Source organism: Triturus cristatus, chromosome 6 (assembly GCF_964204655.1).
Source record: "Triturus cristatus chromosome 6, aTriCri1.1, whole genome shotgun sequence".
In the NCBI taxonomy this organism is placed as follows: domain Eukaryota; kingdom Metazoa; phylum Chordata; class Amphibia; order Caudata; family Salamandridae; genus Triturus; species Triturus cristatus.
In genome coordinates, this window is record NC_140589.1 from 1,668,220,260 (window position 1) to 1,668,237,736 (window position 17,477).

A 17,477-nucleotide genomic window follows, 5' to 3' on the forward strand; every position below is an offset into this window, starting at 1 on the left:
TCAAAATATTGTATGGCATGTAATGCTGTGTGATTGTGCTGTGTGTTATGGTATGGTCTGTTATTGTATGGTATGACCTGTCATTGTACAGTATTGTATGGCATGGGCTGTTACTGCATAGTGTAGTATGGTATGCTATGGTTTCTTTTGGTCTATTATTGCATGGTATGGTTTGTCAATGTATTGTATGATATGTTATGGTATGGCTCCTTATGGTATGGTATGGTCTGTTATTGTTTAGTATTGTATGATATGGCCTGGTATTGTAGAATAAGGTATGGTATGGCCTGTCAGAGTATTTTATGGTATCTCTTGTGATTGTGTAGTATGTTATGGTATAGCCTGTGAAGGTATGGTATGGTATAGTCTCTTTTTGTATAGAATGGCTTATTATTTTACACTATGTTATGGTATGCCCATCATTGTATAATATGGTATGTCATTGTACTGTATGGTGTGGCCTGTCATTGTATGGTATGGCTTGTCATTTTATTGTACAGTATGGCCTGTCATTGTTTTGTATGGTATAATTTGTCATTTTACAATATGCTATGTAATAGCCATTTTTTCCCTCCTGTTTTCCAATTAACAAAAGATCTTGTAAGCAACATCGAATGTGCTGTCTGAAAATAAAAGGGCTGCTACGTAGGGGTACAATGGTGTCTTCCTTGCTCTCCAGCTTTCCAAAACAGTAAGAGTGTTTAGCATGTGTGTTCACGGCCCTCAGAGGTAACACCTTGATTCTCAGCAGAGAAAGGGGAGAAGCATTGTTTTAATTGTTATAGGTTTCTCTGCACTGGACAAGCGTCAGTCTAAATTTTGTTTCAATGAGCCCTTCCTTCCACTGTCCTGGCCCTGCCACGGTGATTAGTAGAGGGAGGATTGTCTTGAACACTTCACAGGGAAAACCCAACACTGATGCTGCAGTGCATTAATCAACTATCACTAGCCTAAGAATGCATTTATTAGGTGTACCTGATACACCTACTCACAAATATACGCATTTGGACATTGTGTGTTTGAGCCACTTCAAAAACTGCCCCCCTTTTAGTTGAAACAGAACATAGTTGAGTAGGCAATTCATATGTCAATTCATTCATGCTGCCGTTTTGCGCAGGCTTAATTAAGCGTGTGCATGCTTCTGGATGTGTAAGTGGAGCAGTGCAGCCACTCAGGCACGCCTCTATTAGGGAACATGCAATACAACACTTGCACACCCTAAACAATTGACCTGGGGGTCTACAGGAATCTGAACTACCCACCTGTACCATACTTCACTCGATTTTAATGTTGGCCATGGCCAAATAACTGGGCACACATCCAGTGACGATTGTCTCTGGTACAAAGGAGTGCTGGTTGAAAATGGAGTTATATAAGTGGTCGACTTTGGAGATAAAAAGGTGGCAGCGATTCCAATATGAGAGGAATGACACAGTTCCTAGGTCGTGGCACGTGAGAGTGTTGAAGCTTCCCGCAAAATACAACAAATCAAACATATTGACTGCCTAATGGTGTGCAAATGAACTGTAAAATGACCATAAATGGTGATGACTGGTCTTGTATGATGATAAGGACATTCATGTCTATATAGAGAATTTGGCTGACCTTGTAAGTAGAATGACCTATCTGGACAGAATAGAACCCCTTTCTGGGTAACATAGAATATGTATGATATAACCACTTGAAACGAGTTACCTACCCACCTTTAAATGTTTTGATTTAAAAGTATGTAAATTAACCCAAAACCATAAAAGTATTGTGAACCAGCTTATGCATGGTATGTTAGGTGTACCATTAGATAATTTAAATTTTACAGTCTAAACTCTGGGAGTACCGCCTAAGTATAAAACCTATTTTTCTTCCATTATTAAGCTCCCTACAGCGTAGAGCACACTTGGGTACAATAACTTGTCCTGGGTGTAGGAGGGAACACTGTCATGAAGCATTTTACTGTTGGCGAGTGAGTGTTCTCCCTCCTTAGAAGATTATTTGCATACATTGGTACAATATACTTTTGTGGTCTTGGCAAAATACAATCAGAGGATGTATATTTTGAAGCAGATATCCTTCTCACTCCCCAGGGAATTTGTCGTTGGAGGGAGCTTTTACCTTGGGCATGGGCCAGTGCTAACCCTCTTATAATGAAAAAGGTAGTCTTTCTGCCACTGTTGAAGGGTGCTTGGGGAGAGCACCCTTCAATCTGTCCCAGGGTGGCAGAAAGGTTACTAGACCCCAGAGAAAATTATCAAAAACAGAAGGGGTAAGGGAGGTTCATCCAGACATCGGAATGTGCCCCCACCCCATAACAAGTCCAACAGTATTTCTACCACCTACTGAATCCCCATTCTGAGGGAGTCAGAAAGCTCATTGGAGTCAAGGGAAAAATGGTCAACAACTGGGATCAGTTTGGCCTGCCCATGTGTCGTATCATGCCCCTACTCTAGAATGGGCCCAGCAGTCTTTCTGCCCACCCTGGGTGGTGGCTGAAGACTGGGTCAGGGGGGTGAGGTGTTTAGGAATAGTGGGATGTTTACCTCCCAACCTACCTAGCATGGGTGCAGAGCACCGAGCTGCAAATAGGAGGAATTTGGATTCTTTTGGGCATAGTTTTGACATATGAGCCGACAGAGAAGTGGTAAATCCTAATTTCCTCTCGCTGTTCATGGTGAATGGCCGCACTGTTCGGTCTCTGGGTAAGTCGGAAACCCTTTGAACCGTGGGAATGTCTAAAGGCTAGAGACCTATACGCATCCTGGGTGTAGCTCATGCTACGTTTTCTTACCCAACATGCCCTATATACTTTGGCTAAAATCATGCATTTCTGTGAGGGAAGGTTTTGGAATCTGCAGGGATTCACAAAATTCCTGCCAGTCAGCTATCCCACACTTCTTTTACTAAAAACAAGGCCTCATTTGTGTGGCTAGTCCAATTATCAAGAACAGAACACACCAGGCACCATGCAGAGACCACATTGACTTCATATGGCGACAGTGTGTTCCTATTGTGCATTATGCCTATCTTACGGTCACAGGTAGAAATAGTCAAGTTTCCAGAGATCTTATAGTTTCAGGCCTGCAAGCTACTAAGCCCCCTTTGTTTTGCTCTTTAATTTCACTTGCACTTTTTCCAATTTAATATTTACATTTTTAAATGATGTTTTTCAAATTCTTGCATATCTAAAGCTTCAGGATCTTTTGTCAACCTAGGGATTACAACCTTTTATCTAAGGGATGTAAACTGCATCAAAGTTCTAGTATGTATTTAAAAATTATTTAAGACTATTTTTACCTTTCTCAAAACTCATGGGTTCCTTATTTTTTCAGATATTCAGCTTGGTTGCTAAATTTCCACCAGTTTGTTACATTCCTACCAGTATGTATTTTGCAGCATATAAGTATCTCAATCGGCTTACCTTTTCAACTCCGTATAGACACACTAAAGTTAATCAATGTTTTAATTTTTAGCCCAGCGAAGGGTAAGTGGAGAGGGGAACCAAATATGGGGAGGAGCAGGACGAAGAGGTCCCTAATCTTTGGAATGATTATTGTCCACGTTCTCCTCTCCCTGTAGAGATGCAGCTGCTATTACTGCTAATACTGCTGAATTTGAATTTAGTACTGTACCTTCCGTCTCTGTTATAGGGATTTTTCAGCCTTGCATTTTATTGCATTTGTTGTTATTGGTTCGCCCATTCTATGTGCACCATCTACCATTTGTTATTTTGTAATTTTTTTTTTCTTCAGAGGAATGCTTTCCAAACAAGTTGATCTATTGTTTGTACCTTAAACAGGTATTTTTATGCTACGCCTGAATTCCATAAGCCGCACTAGCTTTCTGTCACAGATCGATTTTAAGGCATGCCGCATAGTACACTATGCCTATTGTGTCTGAGGTCTCCCTTTTCTCTATGAGAGTTGTCAGTATGGTGCTGAGGCTTTAGAGCAATCTGTATGTTCAAGTGGGAATGATCTATGAATATATTTCACAAAGAATGGAAAACATGTTTTCCCCACAAGTTAGTACATTTGGCACAATATGCCTAGTGCATAAGGTATAATGCTGACCGGTCATTTTGTGATGATGGTGTTATTTGATAGAAAAAGCAGCATAACGCAACCATAAGGAACTTCAGATGACAGTAGTTTGGATATATTGGTTGGGTCTTAGTTTGGGTTTTCCTCTCTGTTGTTGTTATGAATATTTTCCTGCTTATTCAATGAGATACATCTGCATCAGTGGCACATTAGTAAGGGACGTCAAGCTCCTTTCAGGATCACTACTGTCCTGAACTAAGAGCGGTGAGGTAAGACCTACTTTTCCTCTAGTTATTACTCACAAAAATACCACATTGAGAATGGAGTGATGATCTGATAGCGTGTATTACATGTGAAAAGGTTATAGGGCGAGTGCTGTTGCGGCTTGAGCGGGCGGATACATGACAATAGTGGTGGCAGCAGTATTTGAATAGTGGCCCAACCAACACATGTATAACTTATTTATTAGATTTATTTGCATTTGTCCAGCCTTCAAAGGTCAAGTTGGTTTATTTCTTGCAGAGTGTAAGAAAAGGTCCTGTTACTGTAGCCTAATTATAATGTCAATCAATCAATCTGGGAATTGTAAGCGGGCTACTCACCCGTGAAGGTTTCAAAGCGCTGAGGGGGTCTGCAGATCAGTTTAGTCGAAGAGCCAGGCCTTGAGGGTCTTCCTGAAGGTGTTCAGGAAGGGGGCGCGTCTGATGTCTGCCGGTAACTCGTTCCAGGTCTTGGCTGCAATGTGAGCGAAGGATCTTCCGCCTGCTCTGGCTCTGTGGATGCGCGGGGTTTCGGCTAGTGCGAGGTTGGAAGATCGGAGGTTTCTTTTGGGTACGTGGAAGTTGATGCTGTTGTTGAGGTATTTGGGTCCGTTGTGTAGGCGTGGATTTTGAAAGTGACTCTTTTCTCAACGGGGAGCCAGTGGAGACTTCGTAGGTGTTGACGTGTTCGTGTCGGGGGATGCCGATGTCACTATGTAGGCTTCTTGTGTTTTCAGCACTATCAAATAATTAATTGTTGAACAAAAGAAATGAGCAATTGGATCTGTTAATTACATATAAACTTATTTTGTAAATGTTTTTGAAATCGGTGTTTGGTTTTGGGCTCTCTTCTGCAACTTTTAGCTTTTAGGATCTGTCCCATGTTGACACAATCTTCCCAAGTACAGCAACACTGATTTTAACTTATTTTTCATTTTGTAGCTCAGGATTGTGGAAAAGTAAATCCAACCTTTTCCCAGGAAGAAGAAGATGAAGCTGATCTCACTGAAGGCCTAAAACATGAGGAACTTACAGAACAGTTTACTGATGTGAAATACGAGTCAAAGTTTAGTCTGGAGTCAAACATAATTGAGGAGGATGGAAAAGACCAGGAAGAAGATGACAACAATATCTCCCCAGTAAATGACACAAAAGGTAAACAGTTTTTACTAAAAATCGATTTGTAGATCTTTTTCTAAATGCACTTTTCAATATTAAGATATCCATTCAAGAGAACTCGCCTATATTAATATTAAAATATTGAGGTAAAATTCAAAATAAAGAAAACAGTTACCTTCTTACTCATGCTGTTCCCATTCTTTGGAGTAAATAAGCAACTATTCTAAACAGTTCGCATGAATTACCTTGGGCAGTACCCATTGCGGCACCTATTGTACAGAGTACCACAAACCACTAACAACAAACCGGTTAACTCATTTATCACTACTAACACTGACCCAGAATATGCTTCCAATCAGATCTCATTCCTTGCTTTGATCACATCACTATTGGAGCATCTCTGGATACAAGGTGAACACTTTATTTCTCCAAAATAAGGATCCCCTTCATACAAATGTCTGTGTTGGCAATGAGCCACATTTGTAATTGTGATTGTATTTATATAGCGCTTACTTTCCCTAACGAGGCGTCAAAGTGCTTTTCGGTGAGTGCCACGTTACCCCGGAACCCAAGGTGGATTAATGGCGGATTAGTAGAGGGAAATAAAAGTTGTTAATTGGAGTGGTGGGCCTTTTGTGAAGTTAGAAAATAAAAATTACAAACCGAGCACCTTCACTGCCATGTTGCCACAGTTAAGACCTACTTTCTCCTTCCTTATCTTCTCCTCCAAAACTGTGTGATGACAATAACATTAGGGTACAGTTTGTAGAGATATAATGATTTGTTTCACCAATCTGTCTATACACCTTTTAGGTATTAAAATAACAAAGAAGCGAAAATGTTACTCCCACGTACCCAGCTCCCTCCGCACTCCCTAACACCTCTGCGATGCCCAATATATCTTCCCGATGGTCCTCTTCTTTACAACATATGTTATAGCTACTGGACATACTGTTGATCATATTGCCTGTTCCTTGTCTCAAACACAAAGTATTCCCATCACGTTAACAACTAACTTGAAGGCCCTCCACTTCTGTGGCTCATAGTCTCAGAGGCCCGTCCAAGCCAGGTACTGCAGGGGTGGGGATCAAACTCTCCTGTTCTTGCATTCCATGTGATTGAGATCATGTGTCAAATTTTCAAAACTAAGAATTTCCAGAGTCTACCATCCTACTGAACCAAGTTTGCTGTTGTGACCTTTTTTCCTGTAAGTAGTTCTCAGTGATCAGGCCGCTCTCATCATATGCCCTATCAAAACTATTTCACATCTATTATAGATCTCAAGGAGGTCCACCCGGAGCCTTAGTAGTGTCACTTCTGGGTCAGATGTGATTTAAGATTTCCTTCCAAAAGGGTGTTATGCCTGACAATTCCACCATATGTCTCTGTCAATCATCACCAGCATTTGTCTGATGCATCAGGGTACATCCCCACTAGACGCTAGGAGGGTGTGGTTAAATATCTGTAGGCTATCTTCCTTTGAGGGATGCTCCAAAGTGCCTTGGGGCTCATTAACCATCCCCTGGTTACACTCTTCTGTGATCTTCCTATTAAGGTATCTTGCTCATCTCTGCTGATATTTCCACATTGCCCCATCTGAGGCCTCCTGCAGAAACATGTATAAGCCTGATATCATTCTTTGTGTGCCTAAGTGTGTCCAAATACATCTCTCTAGTTGTGGATGATCTCTGGTGATGGCTTGTTTAATGGCTTCTGTGCTGCCCATAGTGCAGAATCCATAATCCTCACAGTGTCAGAACACTGTAACCAACATTTGGGTAGTGGAGGTACTGCTGTCATCATTCTTCTTGATCAGTCGACAGCCTTCAACACCATATCTCATCCCAGGCTTATCCATTGATCAACTGAGATTGGTGTTGGAGGCCCCACACTTGCCTTGGTCTCGAACTTCTTCACAGAAAGGCATCAAACAGTCAGACTCCCCCCCCCCTTACTTGTCGGGCCCAGTCCCACTGGACTGCACGGTGCCGCAGGGGGGTAATCGTTGAGCCCTACAATCTGTAACATTTATATGACCCTTCTGGCAGCCCTGATTCGTGGTTTTGGCTTTGAAGTGTTGTTGTTCACCAGTGACACACAATTCATTGTTTCACTGGCCAATGAGAATTACTCTAGCCAACAAAGGTTTAGCAAGTGCTTGGAATCTGTAGCATCCTGCCTGGATGAATGAGGATCATTTAAAACTCAATTCATATAATTACAGAGCTGCTAATATCTAGCAATCTAGGAATTCCCATTGGTGGCAAAATGAAATCAAACCACCACCTTCACCAGTAGAGGTGGTCAGAAGCCTTGGTGTTAAATTTGATACTTAACGCTCTTTTAAACAGCAAATTCTTGTAGTATCATCTACCTGTTGTGTCTTCTTTTTCTACCCTTAACCGCAAAAAAACAACTAACTGTGATTCATGCTCTTTGAACCTCCAGATTGGGTTACTCTAATTTGCTTTAAGCAGCTTATCAGGAACTCCAGCTGGTTCAGAATTCGGTGGTCAAACTATTATTCATTCTCCCTAGACATTGCTCTATATCTTCTAAGTTAAAAGACATTCACTAGATGCCCATAGAAAATAGGATTCAGTTTAAAATCTTGATACACAGCCACAGAGCTGTCCACATTTTGGTTCCCAGTAGTTCACAGAAACTGTTTGTTGTACTCACTGGCAAGATCCTTGATCTTCTAATTCTTTTTTCATACTCCTTACGACTTTCTGGCGAACTGAGAGAGAAGACTGCTCCACTGCAGTTGCAAGAGCCAAATTCTTTCTGAAACTACGATCCACATCAAACCCCCCGTTATTTCTGAAAAACCTTAAAACCTGTTTCTTTAATCAGAATTAGAACGTAACAAATTTTCTTCGCTATGTTCTTCTTTCACTTACATTCCTGGTTTTCATTGGCTGAGGTACTAGCACTTAAAAGCTCTTCTTGTTGATTTGTTTGCACTTTATAAATCTCAATTACCATGGTTGGGTGCAGAACTAGTGTTTGATCTGCATGCATTGCATTATGTTGCTTTCTTGAATTCCTTCCAACAGTGATTGAAGGGCTTCAACTTCTGCCATAGATGCATGTCAGACACGGTTCTACATTCTCCCCCATCTCCGCTGTTTAAATTGTTCCCCCATCACATCTGGAGAAAAGTTGGTGTTCAGGTGTATAGGGCAGGGTCTCCAACCTTTTCTGTAGTGAGAGCGACTTCTGGTCAGTAAAATTCATTGTGAGCTACTTGCACATTTTTCCTAGATGCCCTCCACACCCAGCTGTAATGGAACTACAGTGTTTGAACTACAGTTGGCTGCACAACCGCTGAGTGTAGTTTGTGTATTGATGAGGGCCGGAGGGTTATATCTGTACATTAATATAATACTATCCTGGATAGCCAAGTGACTTCATATCGGTTGTAACACTTTCAGACAGTCCATGTTTTTAGATTAACTTTTGCATGGCGACATTTAGAGCCCAAAATTCCAATCCTAAAATACATACACAAGGCCCACAATGCAACATTCTATTGAGCAGAAAGCCAAGATTGGATGAGAGTTGCATGTGACGTGTCCACTGGCATCTCTGGAAATCGATGATAGACATATATTTTTATAAAGACACATTTACACCTTGCTCTTCCAGCCTTCTTTTGTATTAGCTAATGTGTTATTTAAATGACATTATTTGCGACTCAAAACTTTCCTAATTTAAAAAAAAGCATCCCTCTTCAGAACTGCGTTTTGTGCATTATTATACTTGGCCATCTACCCTCCATGCAGAGAATGGGTGAGTTTTTGTCAACTTGACAGGACAAATTGCCACTACGTGTAACCCACCTTGACGGTCATCTGTTGTGACAGCAGAGAACACTGTTTATCTGCTGTGACAAAATGTTTTATTTGTAATATAATAGCGGGCAGAGTGCGCCTTGGGGCCTCCTACCTCTGCTGCTCCAGTGATGGGGTAGGTAATACATATGATGTGCATCCTACACCCTGACATCACACACACTTGTTACATAATAGATGCAGAGTGAACACTTACCGGCATCAAGAACACTTGGTACATAATGGATCAAGATGTAACTTTCCTCAATGTGATGTCCACTTTTTGATGTTCTGACAAGCATCGCTTCACCATAAAAATTATCTGGCATGAGACTGAATGCAAAGATGGCAGCAAGCATGCCTAATGTTTTTTTTATTTAAGTGAGCCTTAGAAAGTGACACTCATAAGAAACACAGTTTTATAAAGTTTCAGCTCAACCTGTGAATTTGAGCACGTTTCCTCTTTTATGCAATTGAAGTGTTTCTCTGCAAATTAAGAATTGTATGTGTATGATTTTAATAGCTTTCATTTAACATTGTTAAGCTCTTGAAGCGGAAAAACAAATCACTTTCAGTTTCATTGCATTGTGCAAACATGAAGCTTAATTGAAATACGAGAGAGATCATGACAGTCATAGATAGGATCTATATTCAAGGCAGCATTTCTCTCCGTTTTTTATTTATTGTTTCATGTGCCCTGGACTTCAACTGAGCCACCTCATCTATACAGCTATCAGGCCAGGGTAGGGGCTAGCTACAGGTGTGTAGCTATCAGGGCTCCTTAAGCTTACCTGCCACGCCGGTCAAACTGGTGGCAGGCTGAACAAGGCAGGTGGCACAGGTCCCTGTAGCAGTTTAATACTGCTTGTGCAACCTGCATACTTTCCAGCACCGGCTGCTCCACTCTGCTATGCCTGCTGCTCCGCACCGGCACTTGATGTGCAGGATGAAAAGTATGGTGCCAGGGTGTGAAAGACATGTGGCAGCGGCGCACAGACTACTGAAGGAACAACGTCATCCTCTTTGGCCCGCCCCTCCCTAGCTAAGCTTAGTTAAGCCAATCTGAGCAGCTGGTTTGGGTGAGGGCGGGCAACGTCTTCATAAAAAAAGGTCGAAATATTATAACGGTATCAATGGGCTACTAAATTGCCATGGTACCAGCGCAAGCTACTTACGGGGTCTTGGCGAGCTACCAGTAGCTCTCGATCAACCGGTTGGAGATCCCTCGTATAGGGATACTGGGAGATGGGATGGCCATAATCATTCCGTTACCAGAGAGTTTATCTAATATCCCCATAACTGCTCTGACTGGAGTGGAAAGATATGCATTGTGGGGCTGTAAGTGCTTTGCCATCCATGGGTGGTCCGGCCTAGGCCTGCCCACCTCCGTATCTGTGAACAGCCATTTTTAGGTCGAGCGTAGCGCGCATGCGCTGCTCTAGGAGAAGGCCTCTTGGAATCACTTCAGTCTTTCTGCAAACTTGTGCGTGTGGTGTTCGATTTTCCACACATGCTATTGGCCTTCGCGTGTGGCTTTCAAAAATGAAAGCACACAATTGGCCAAAGGCGGGTGCATGTCCCACCTTTTCTGAAAATGTTTACTCCCACAGCGTTTAGCTGTCTGGATCGAGCAGCGGCGCGCAGCGTGCCATCTGTTTTGGGTCATGTTTCAGACCATGCAGCTTTCCTTACAAGACGTGTACCCTCCACCTTGGCCAAGGGACAGACCCCACCGCCACAATAGTGCGTGCTTCTTTTCCCAGCACTCGCATTTCATCTATGTCAGCACTCACTTTGTATTAGTATGTTATTGTCAAGACATTTGCTGTACTCTGTAGTTGGCCTCTATAGTCGCCTCTTTTTCGGTACCATCTTAAAAATTGACCGCACCTTTTAACAGCGTTTTTTTCATCACCGTGTTGTGCGCTTCCTTTCACACCTCTGCGCAGCTGTGGTGCGTGCTACCTTTGACATCTCTGCACGGTAAACAGCTGTGGTGCGTGCTTCCTTTCCCCCATTGCACAGTACACAGCTGTGGCGAGTGCTTCCTTTCACCCCACTGCACAGTAGTGGCACGTGCTTCCTTTCACAACACTGCACAGTGCAGATATGTGGTGTGTGCCTCCTTTCACCCCAGTGCACAGCTGTGGTGCGTGCTTCCTTTCACCTCACTGGACATTTGTGGTGCGTGTTTCCTTCATCACACCCACGTGCTGCTCTCATTTTAATAAACAAATTTCACGCACAGATGCCCAGGTTTCCGATGTTAGCCTTTGTGAACTCACTGGACCTCGCAGCTTTTCTTACAAGGCGCGTCCCCTCCACCCCGGCCGAGGGACAGACCCCACTGCCATAAGCTAGATTATAAAGCGCCCTGACAGAAGCACCAAGGCGCTGGACCTTGCAGCTTTCCTTACAAGGCACGTCCTCTCCACACCAGCCGAGGGACAAACTCCTCCGCCACACGCTGCTGTGATAGTATGATAATATTATTCATTTTTATTATTCCTAGCAACTTTGGCATTGACATTATTGTCCTTTATTCCACTATTAGTTAGTTTTTAAATCGTCAACAGCATCATTTGAGCCCCTGTGCTGCCCAGGCAGGAAGCACACCAGTACCGCCACTGTAACAGGAAGCAGACCCACCACCCCTCGCACACTTCCAACAGACGGCTCTACAGTAAACAGTCTGTGTATTGTTTCTTATCGTTGCAATTTATCTTCCTTCACTGGCTCCTCACCTGCCCCCTTCACTCTTCCCCTCTCTCCCCTCCACTGTCTCCTCCGTGAGATTGGTGCAATAGACGTAAGTGTTTAGGCTCTGTTAATCTGAAGGAACGTTAATACCCTTAACAGGCACACGCTGCCACCGTTATTTTATTTTTCAGCTACACTGATTATATTGATATGCCAAAACCATCCAAACATCCAACAAGGTGCCTACTATACAAAATAAAGAACACGGAGCATTAAAAGATGTTTTGTTTTTGGGAATATTCTTAAATAAAGAGAGGCCTGCATACGGGAACAGTTCAGAAAGCCATCATATTTCACTCTACAGGAGGCCTACAGATTAGCCGCTGCTTACCAGGCGTCCCTTGTATTACTGCTCCTTTGAGTGGGTTTGTGTGTGTACTAGTCCAGGCTCTTGGTGATCGCTAGATCTAGGGGCGTAACGCAGGCCCCTGCTGGGGGCTTAATTTGAGCCGGTGTCTGCCGGTGCGCACAAGGGCACTTAATTATTAGCAATTGCTTTTTGTGCGTGCTTACTGGCACCAGCTGCTAAATAATGCCTCTGCGCAGCTGTAGTGTCTGCTACCTTTGACATGTTTGTACAGTGCACAGCTGTGGTGCGTGCTTCCCCCCCCCCCCCCAATTGCACAGTACACAGCTTCAAAATTGACTGCACCTTTTAACATTCGCGTTTTTTCATCACCGTGGTGCGTGCTTCCTTTCACATCTCTGCGCAACTGTGGTGCCTGCAACCTTCTGCAACACATATTAAAAACGTTAACAAAGCCAATAGCTCTGTCTAAACACTTATAACGCCCCAAAGACGAGACCTATTGGCTATGCCAATGCTTGTTCTCAGTTTCAACTGTGATCCATTCCTCTACGGCTTTAGGGTGGGCTGCCTTTATTTCAGGGGTCCCAGAGGATTCTCCTGGCCCGTCCCTCCAAACTGCATTACGACCCCTTGTAGTGTCTTACTCTGTTCTTCAGAGATTGGCAACAGGAGACTTTGGAAGAGACACAGGAGAATGTTCATTTTGAAGACATGGATCCAGCCCAACCTGGGAAATGTAAAGGAAGACGTGCTTTGCAGGTTGCCTTTGATTTGCTTTTTTAGCCACAGACACCTGGCACTAGGAATCGACTGACTCGGTGATGTTTTAGGTAAAGTACTTAATTTGGTCCTGGTTTGTCTTTGATAGGGTAAAATTTAGTAATTCATATTTCCCTTTGTTGATCTTGAAGCCAGAGACCTCCTCACAGTTAGTCAGGATAGCAATTACAGCTCAGATAGTATCAGGGGCACACCATCTGCAAATAAGCATATTTTGTACTCCTGCCATCCAAATCTATCCACCGGACCCTTTTCTCTTGCCTTGGTGTGACTGCCAGTAGTTCCACTGCTAGATCGAACAAAAGTGGCGAGAGTGAAAGTGGAAAGCCCTGCCTCTTAGCTGTTTGTAGATGAAAAATCTGGGGGGGTGGGGGCATGCTATTTACTCTAACTCTAGCCTCTGGATTTTTATAGCTGGTAAAGATCCACCTCAGCATTTTAGGGACAAGGTTAAAGTGGGTTAGGAGCATTGCCAGATATTGCTCACTGACGCTGTCAAATGCCTTCTTGGCATTCAGACTCAGAAGGAACGCTGGCATGTTTTTGTGCTTCACCATTTCAACCGAGTGGGCAAATCTTTTAACATTATCGCTGCCTTGCCTATCTTTTATAAGCCCCACTTGGTTGGCTCAATTAGTAATAGTAAACTGATGGCCAATCTATTTGTCAGCACTTTTGTGAATAGTTTCAAATTGACCTTAAGAAAGGCTTTTGGTCTATAGAAGAAGCATTGCTCCGGATCGTTTCTGGTTTATGTATGAGAAATGTTTCAGCAACTTACATAGTGGGTGTGAGAAATTGAGTTATTGGTTGGCTGCGGTGCAAGACCTGGTTAAGCAGCAACCACATTCCTGGTCAGGGTGAGGCACAAGCCAACCATTAATCTGTGCTCATCCCTCTGGATCCCACACCAAGAAAAATAGAACTTTCTTTAATAAATAAAACCAGACCAAAACTATAGAAATCCAATCAGTAGGACTGGAGAAATCCAATTTTAGTGGTTTTAGTGAAAATAGCATCAAAAAGCACAAATGTGGATATCTGGTTGCGCAGGACCAGGACAAAGTCTCAAGCTCAGGCCGAGCGTGGGCTGACTACAGGGACCCAGTTAGGCCCACTGAACAGAGTACCTTAGATCCTGGTTTGTGGAGTGTTGTGAGGATCCGTGTCGAAAATAAACCGTTCAGATGAAGTGATGCTTTGGTTCCGAGAGGTGTCAAGGATGCGATGTGAGAGGCTACATCGTTGTTGAGGATCCCACGGACGAGGCTTACGATGCAAAGTCTGGCATTGAGTGTGCGGCGCGCAGTCAGGGCGATGCGTCGGATCAGAGGAACTGCAATGCGGAGTCTGGCGTCGTAGTTGAGGCTAATGCAAAAAGAACAATTGAAGGACAGAATGCAGAACTATGTCATACATTCACCCCAGTACAGAGATCTAGGCCTAAATCCATAGTTTTGTTGCTCCCCATGCCATTCCAGTTTGAACCCAGCCATATGCAAATCAGTCTTGATCCTGCGCCTAGTGGGAACAGTCCAGCCCGAACTGCCAGGTCCGGTCCTCCCTGGACTGGAAAAAAGCATCCTAGGACCGGTTTGGGGGTTTTACCCCTCATCAGCCAGGATAGCTTTACTCCAGTGGCATGGAGAGCACCGGACCCACGTCTGGGCATACCCGTCCCACTCTGGGTGATAAATGCAAAAAGAACAAATGATGGACAGAATGCATTGAGCAGGGATGTGAGGGCCTACGCCAAGGATAGGTTGCATAGTGGTGGTTCCCAAGGCTTTGCAGGCTGTAGGGCAATACAGGTCTTTGTGACGGGTCCAGTCTACGCAGCAGCGGAGATGCGTGGGTTCTTCTCAGGGTTGCTCTGCGCAGCAAATAAAATGCGGCTGTTCCGCTGGATGCAAAGGCTGGCAGAGCACCTTAAGTCCACTTCCAAGGGTACAGGACTGGGGTAGCACCACTTGACCGGGTAGGCTCACAGATGGCAGAGTCCATGTGCAGGTGCAAGGTTGTTGGAAGCCTGTAATGTCCCTGAGGCTTCGGATCAGAAGGCCAGCCAACTAGCCCTTGAAGTCATTCTGGGTTCAAGAAATACAGGTCTTGTCCTTCTCACCCAGGCAAGAGGGCAGCAGGTCAGCACAGCAGGACAGCAGTCCTTCGGAGCATCAGTCCAGCAAAGTGACAGTCCTTTCAGTAGAGTATCCATAGGTCCGGATGTGTACTGAAGAGGTGGTGTCTGAGGTGCACTGTTTATACCCAGTTGTGCCTTTTGAAGTGGGGAGAAGCTTCTAGAGGCATGCCTTTGAAGTCCATAGGTGACCTGCCTTCCTGACCCTGGCTCCAGACTAACTACAAATCTGAAGCCCTTAGTGTGGAGACAGGACACAGTCTATTCAAGTGTAAGAGAAGCTGGGCTCAGGGCCCCCCATCCTGCCAGTGATGGCCCATCCAGTCACACCTAAGCTCCCAATTGTGTGTGGCTGTCGAGGAGGAATGCACAAAGCTAAACTCTCACCACACCCAGTCTTGTGACCAAGACACAGGCTACAGTCACCAAATGGCTAAGGCAAGAAAATGCCAACTTCCTAAAAGTCGAATTTTCAAAATTGTAATTTAAAATCTGACTTCACCATACGTTAGGATTTCAAATTCCAATTCCAGAGACACCAAACATGAACTGGGTACCTATTCCCATTTTGAAATTACACTTATAAAATGTCATTAGGTAACTCCAATGTTATCCTATGGGAGAGGTATGCCTTTTAGTAGTGAAAAATGGATTTGTGTTTTTCACTTCCAAGGCATGTAAAACTTAAACGTACATGTCCTGCTTTTCAAATACATTGCACCCTTTTCTCTGGGCTATCAAGGGCCTACCCTGGGGGTGACTTATATGTGTTAAAAGGGAAGGTTTGGGCCTGGCAAAATGTTATCTTTGCCAGATTGACATGCGAGTTAAAAACTGCATTCACAGGCTGCGGTGGCCGTCCTGAGACATGTTTATTGTAGTAGGTACCACCCTACTCCAACAATGTCTTTTCTGTGTTATTTTTTCTCATGACATTTGGTTGTCAGCTGTGGATCACTAGCTGTCCGTGTTTTTTGTGGGATGTTGGTGCTTATCTAGTTTTTTCCAAGCAAATTGTTTTGGAGACCACTCTCTTCTCCATTACATCCCTCCTCCTTAATGCCATAGATTCTCCCCTAATCGATGCCTTAAAGGATTCCCACCAAATCTGTAGAGGGGTTTCTCCTTCCTTGTTCAACTCAATGAATTCTTCAATTCTTTTTGCCCCAGACTCGCATTGAGTGCCAGTCCCTGAACAAATCTGGTGTAATTCACCAGTAGATGCTCAGAGTGACCGCCAGACCACTGTCCCAAATGACCTCCACTGAGCCATGATCAGACAAGGAGATGTCAGATATGCATGAAGCTCTTTGGGTACTTGCGTATCATGTATTGGAATATACATATATATCTGTTCTTGATTATTCCTTTCATTCACATGTATACAGGATGTTATAACCAGTGCTTGGGTGCACTGTCCTTCAGGCATTCTCCAAAGCCACTGAGACAGGAGCCTTTGTAGACTCCCCAAAGGAACTCCAGCCCCAGGAGGAGTTCTTCTGCAAGAAAACTGAACTTTGCTGGTGTGTCCTAGATAAATCTTCTAATTCAGGGCTCCCCAGGATTCAGGACACTTGGGAGACTGATCCAATTTGGGGTAGCTTGTTGTTCTATCTAAAGAACAGTCAGTACCCCCAAAGTGTATTTTATGTCTTTGCCTCTTTTCTTTTTAAAGTAAGTGACCTGCTGAAAACTCTATGCTTTTGCAGTGTCATCATACTACGGTCTTGGTATAGTTGATGTTAGAAAGATTGAGAGGGACCCCTTAATAACCAAGGGAAATAGGGTACTTCACCCAGATAAAAGGAAATGTTCCCTTGATTTTGCTAGTTAACAGAGCATTAAGTATTACGTCAGAAAAAAGTTTATCTTTGGGAATTGAATTTTTCTTTATTTTTTTAAAACAAGTATATTCATCCTTGTCAATCATACAAATTCATTGAACAAAGCATCAAAATTATTAAAAACCTCCTAAAATACAATACAGTTTCAATACGTTCACATAAACAAAAATGAAATTATATAAAAGAAATCTTTATAACACCATTATGACCAGCATAACGTTGAGACAAAAACACAATTTGTAAGATTCAGAAACTTCTCTTTACGAGTGCACATCAGATTAAATTTTTGGAAATACAGTACATTATACGTTGACAAATCTGTATATACGTAATCTGTATTTGTTCTCTGATTGCGCTATCCACAGCGTCGACGCGTTTCGATGGTTTCAGACTGATA

At 43.3% G+C, this 17,477-nt stretch overlaps 1 protein-coding gene across 1 annotated transcript in view; it reads left to right on the top strand.

Moving 5' to 3' along the window:
* Nucleotides 1–17,477, top strand: part of UTP25 (UTP25 small subunit processome component) — a 203,151-nt gene that overhangs the window by 79,759 nt on the left and 105,915 nt on the right. The window contains exon 4 of the mRNA XM_085612834.1: nucleotides 5,237–5,449. Within this exon, the coding sequence (XP_085468960.1) occupies nucleotides 5,237–5,449 (213 nt within the window). The remainder of the gene's footprint in view (nucleotides 1–5,236; nucleotides 5,450–17,477) is intronic.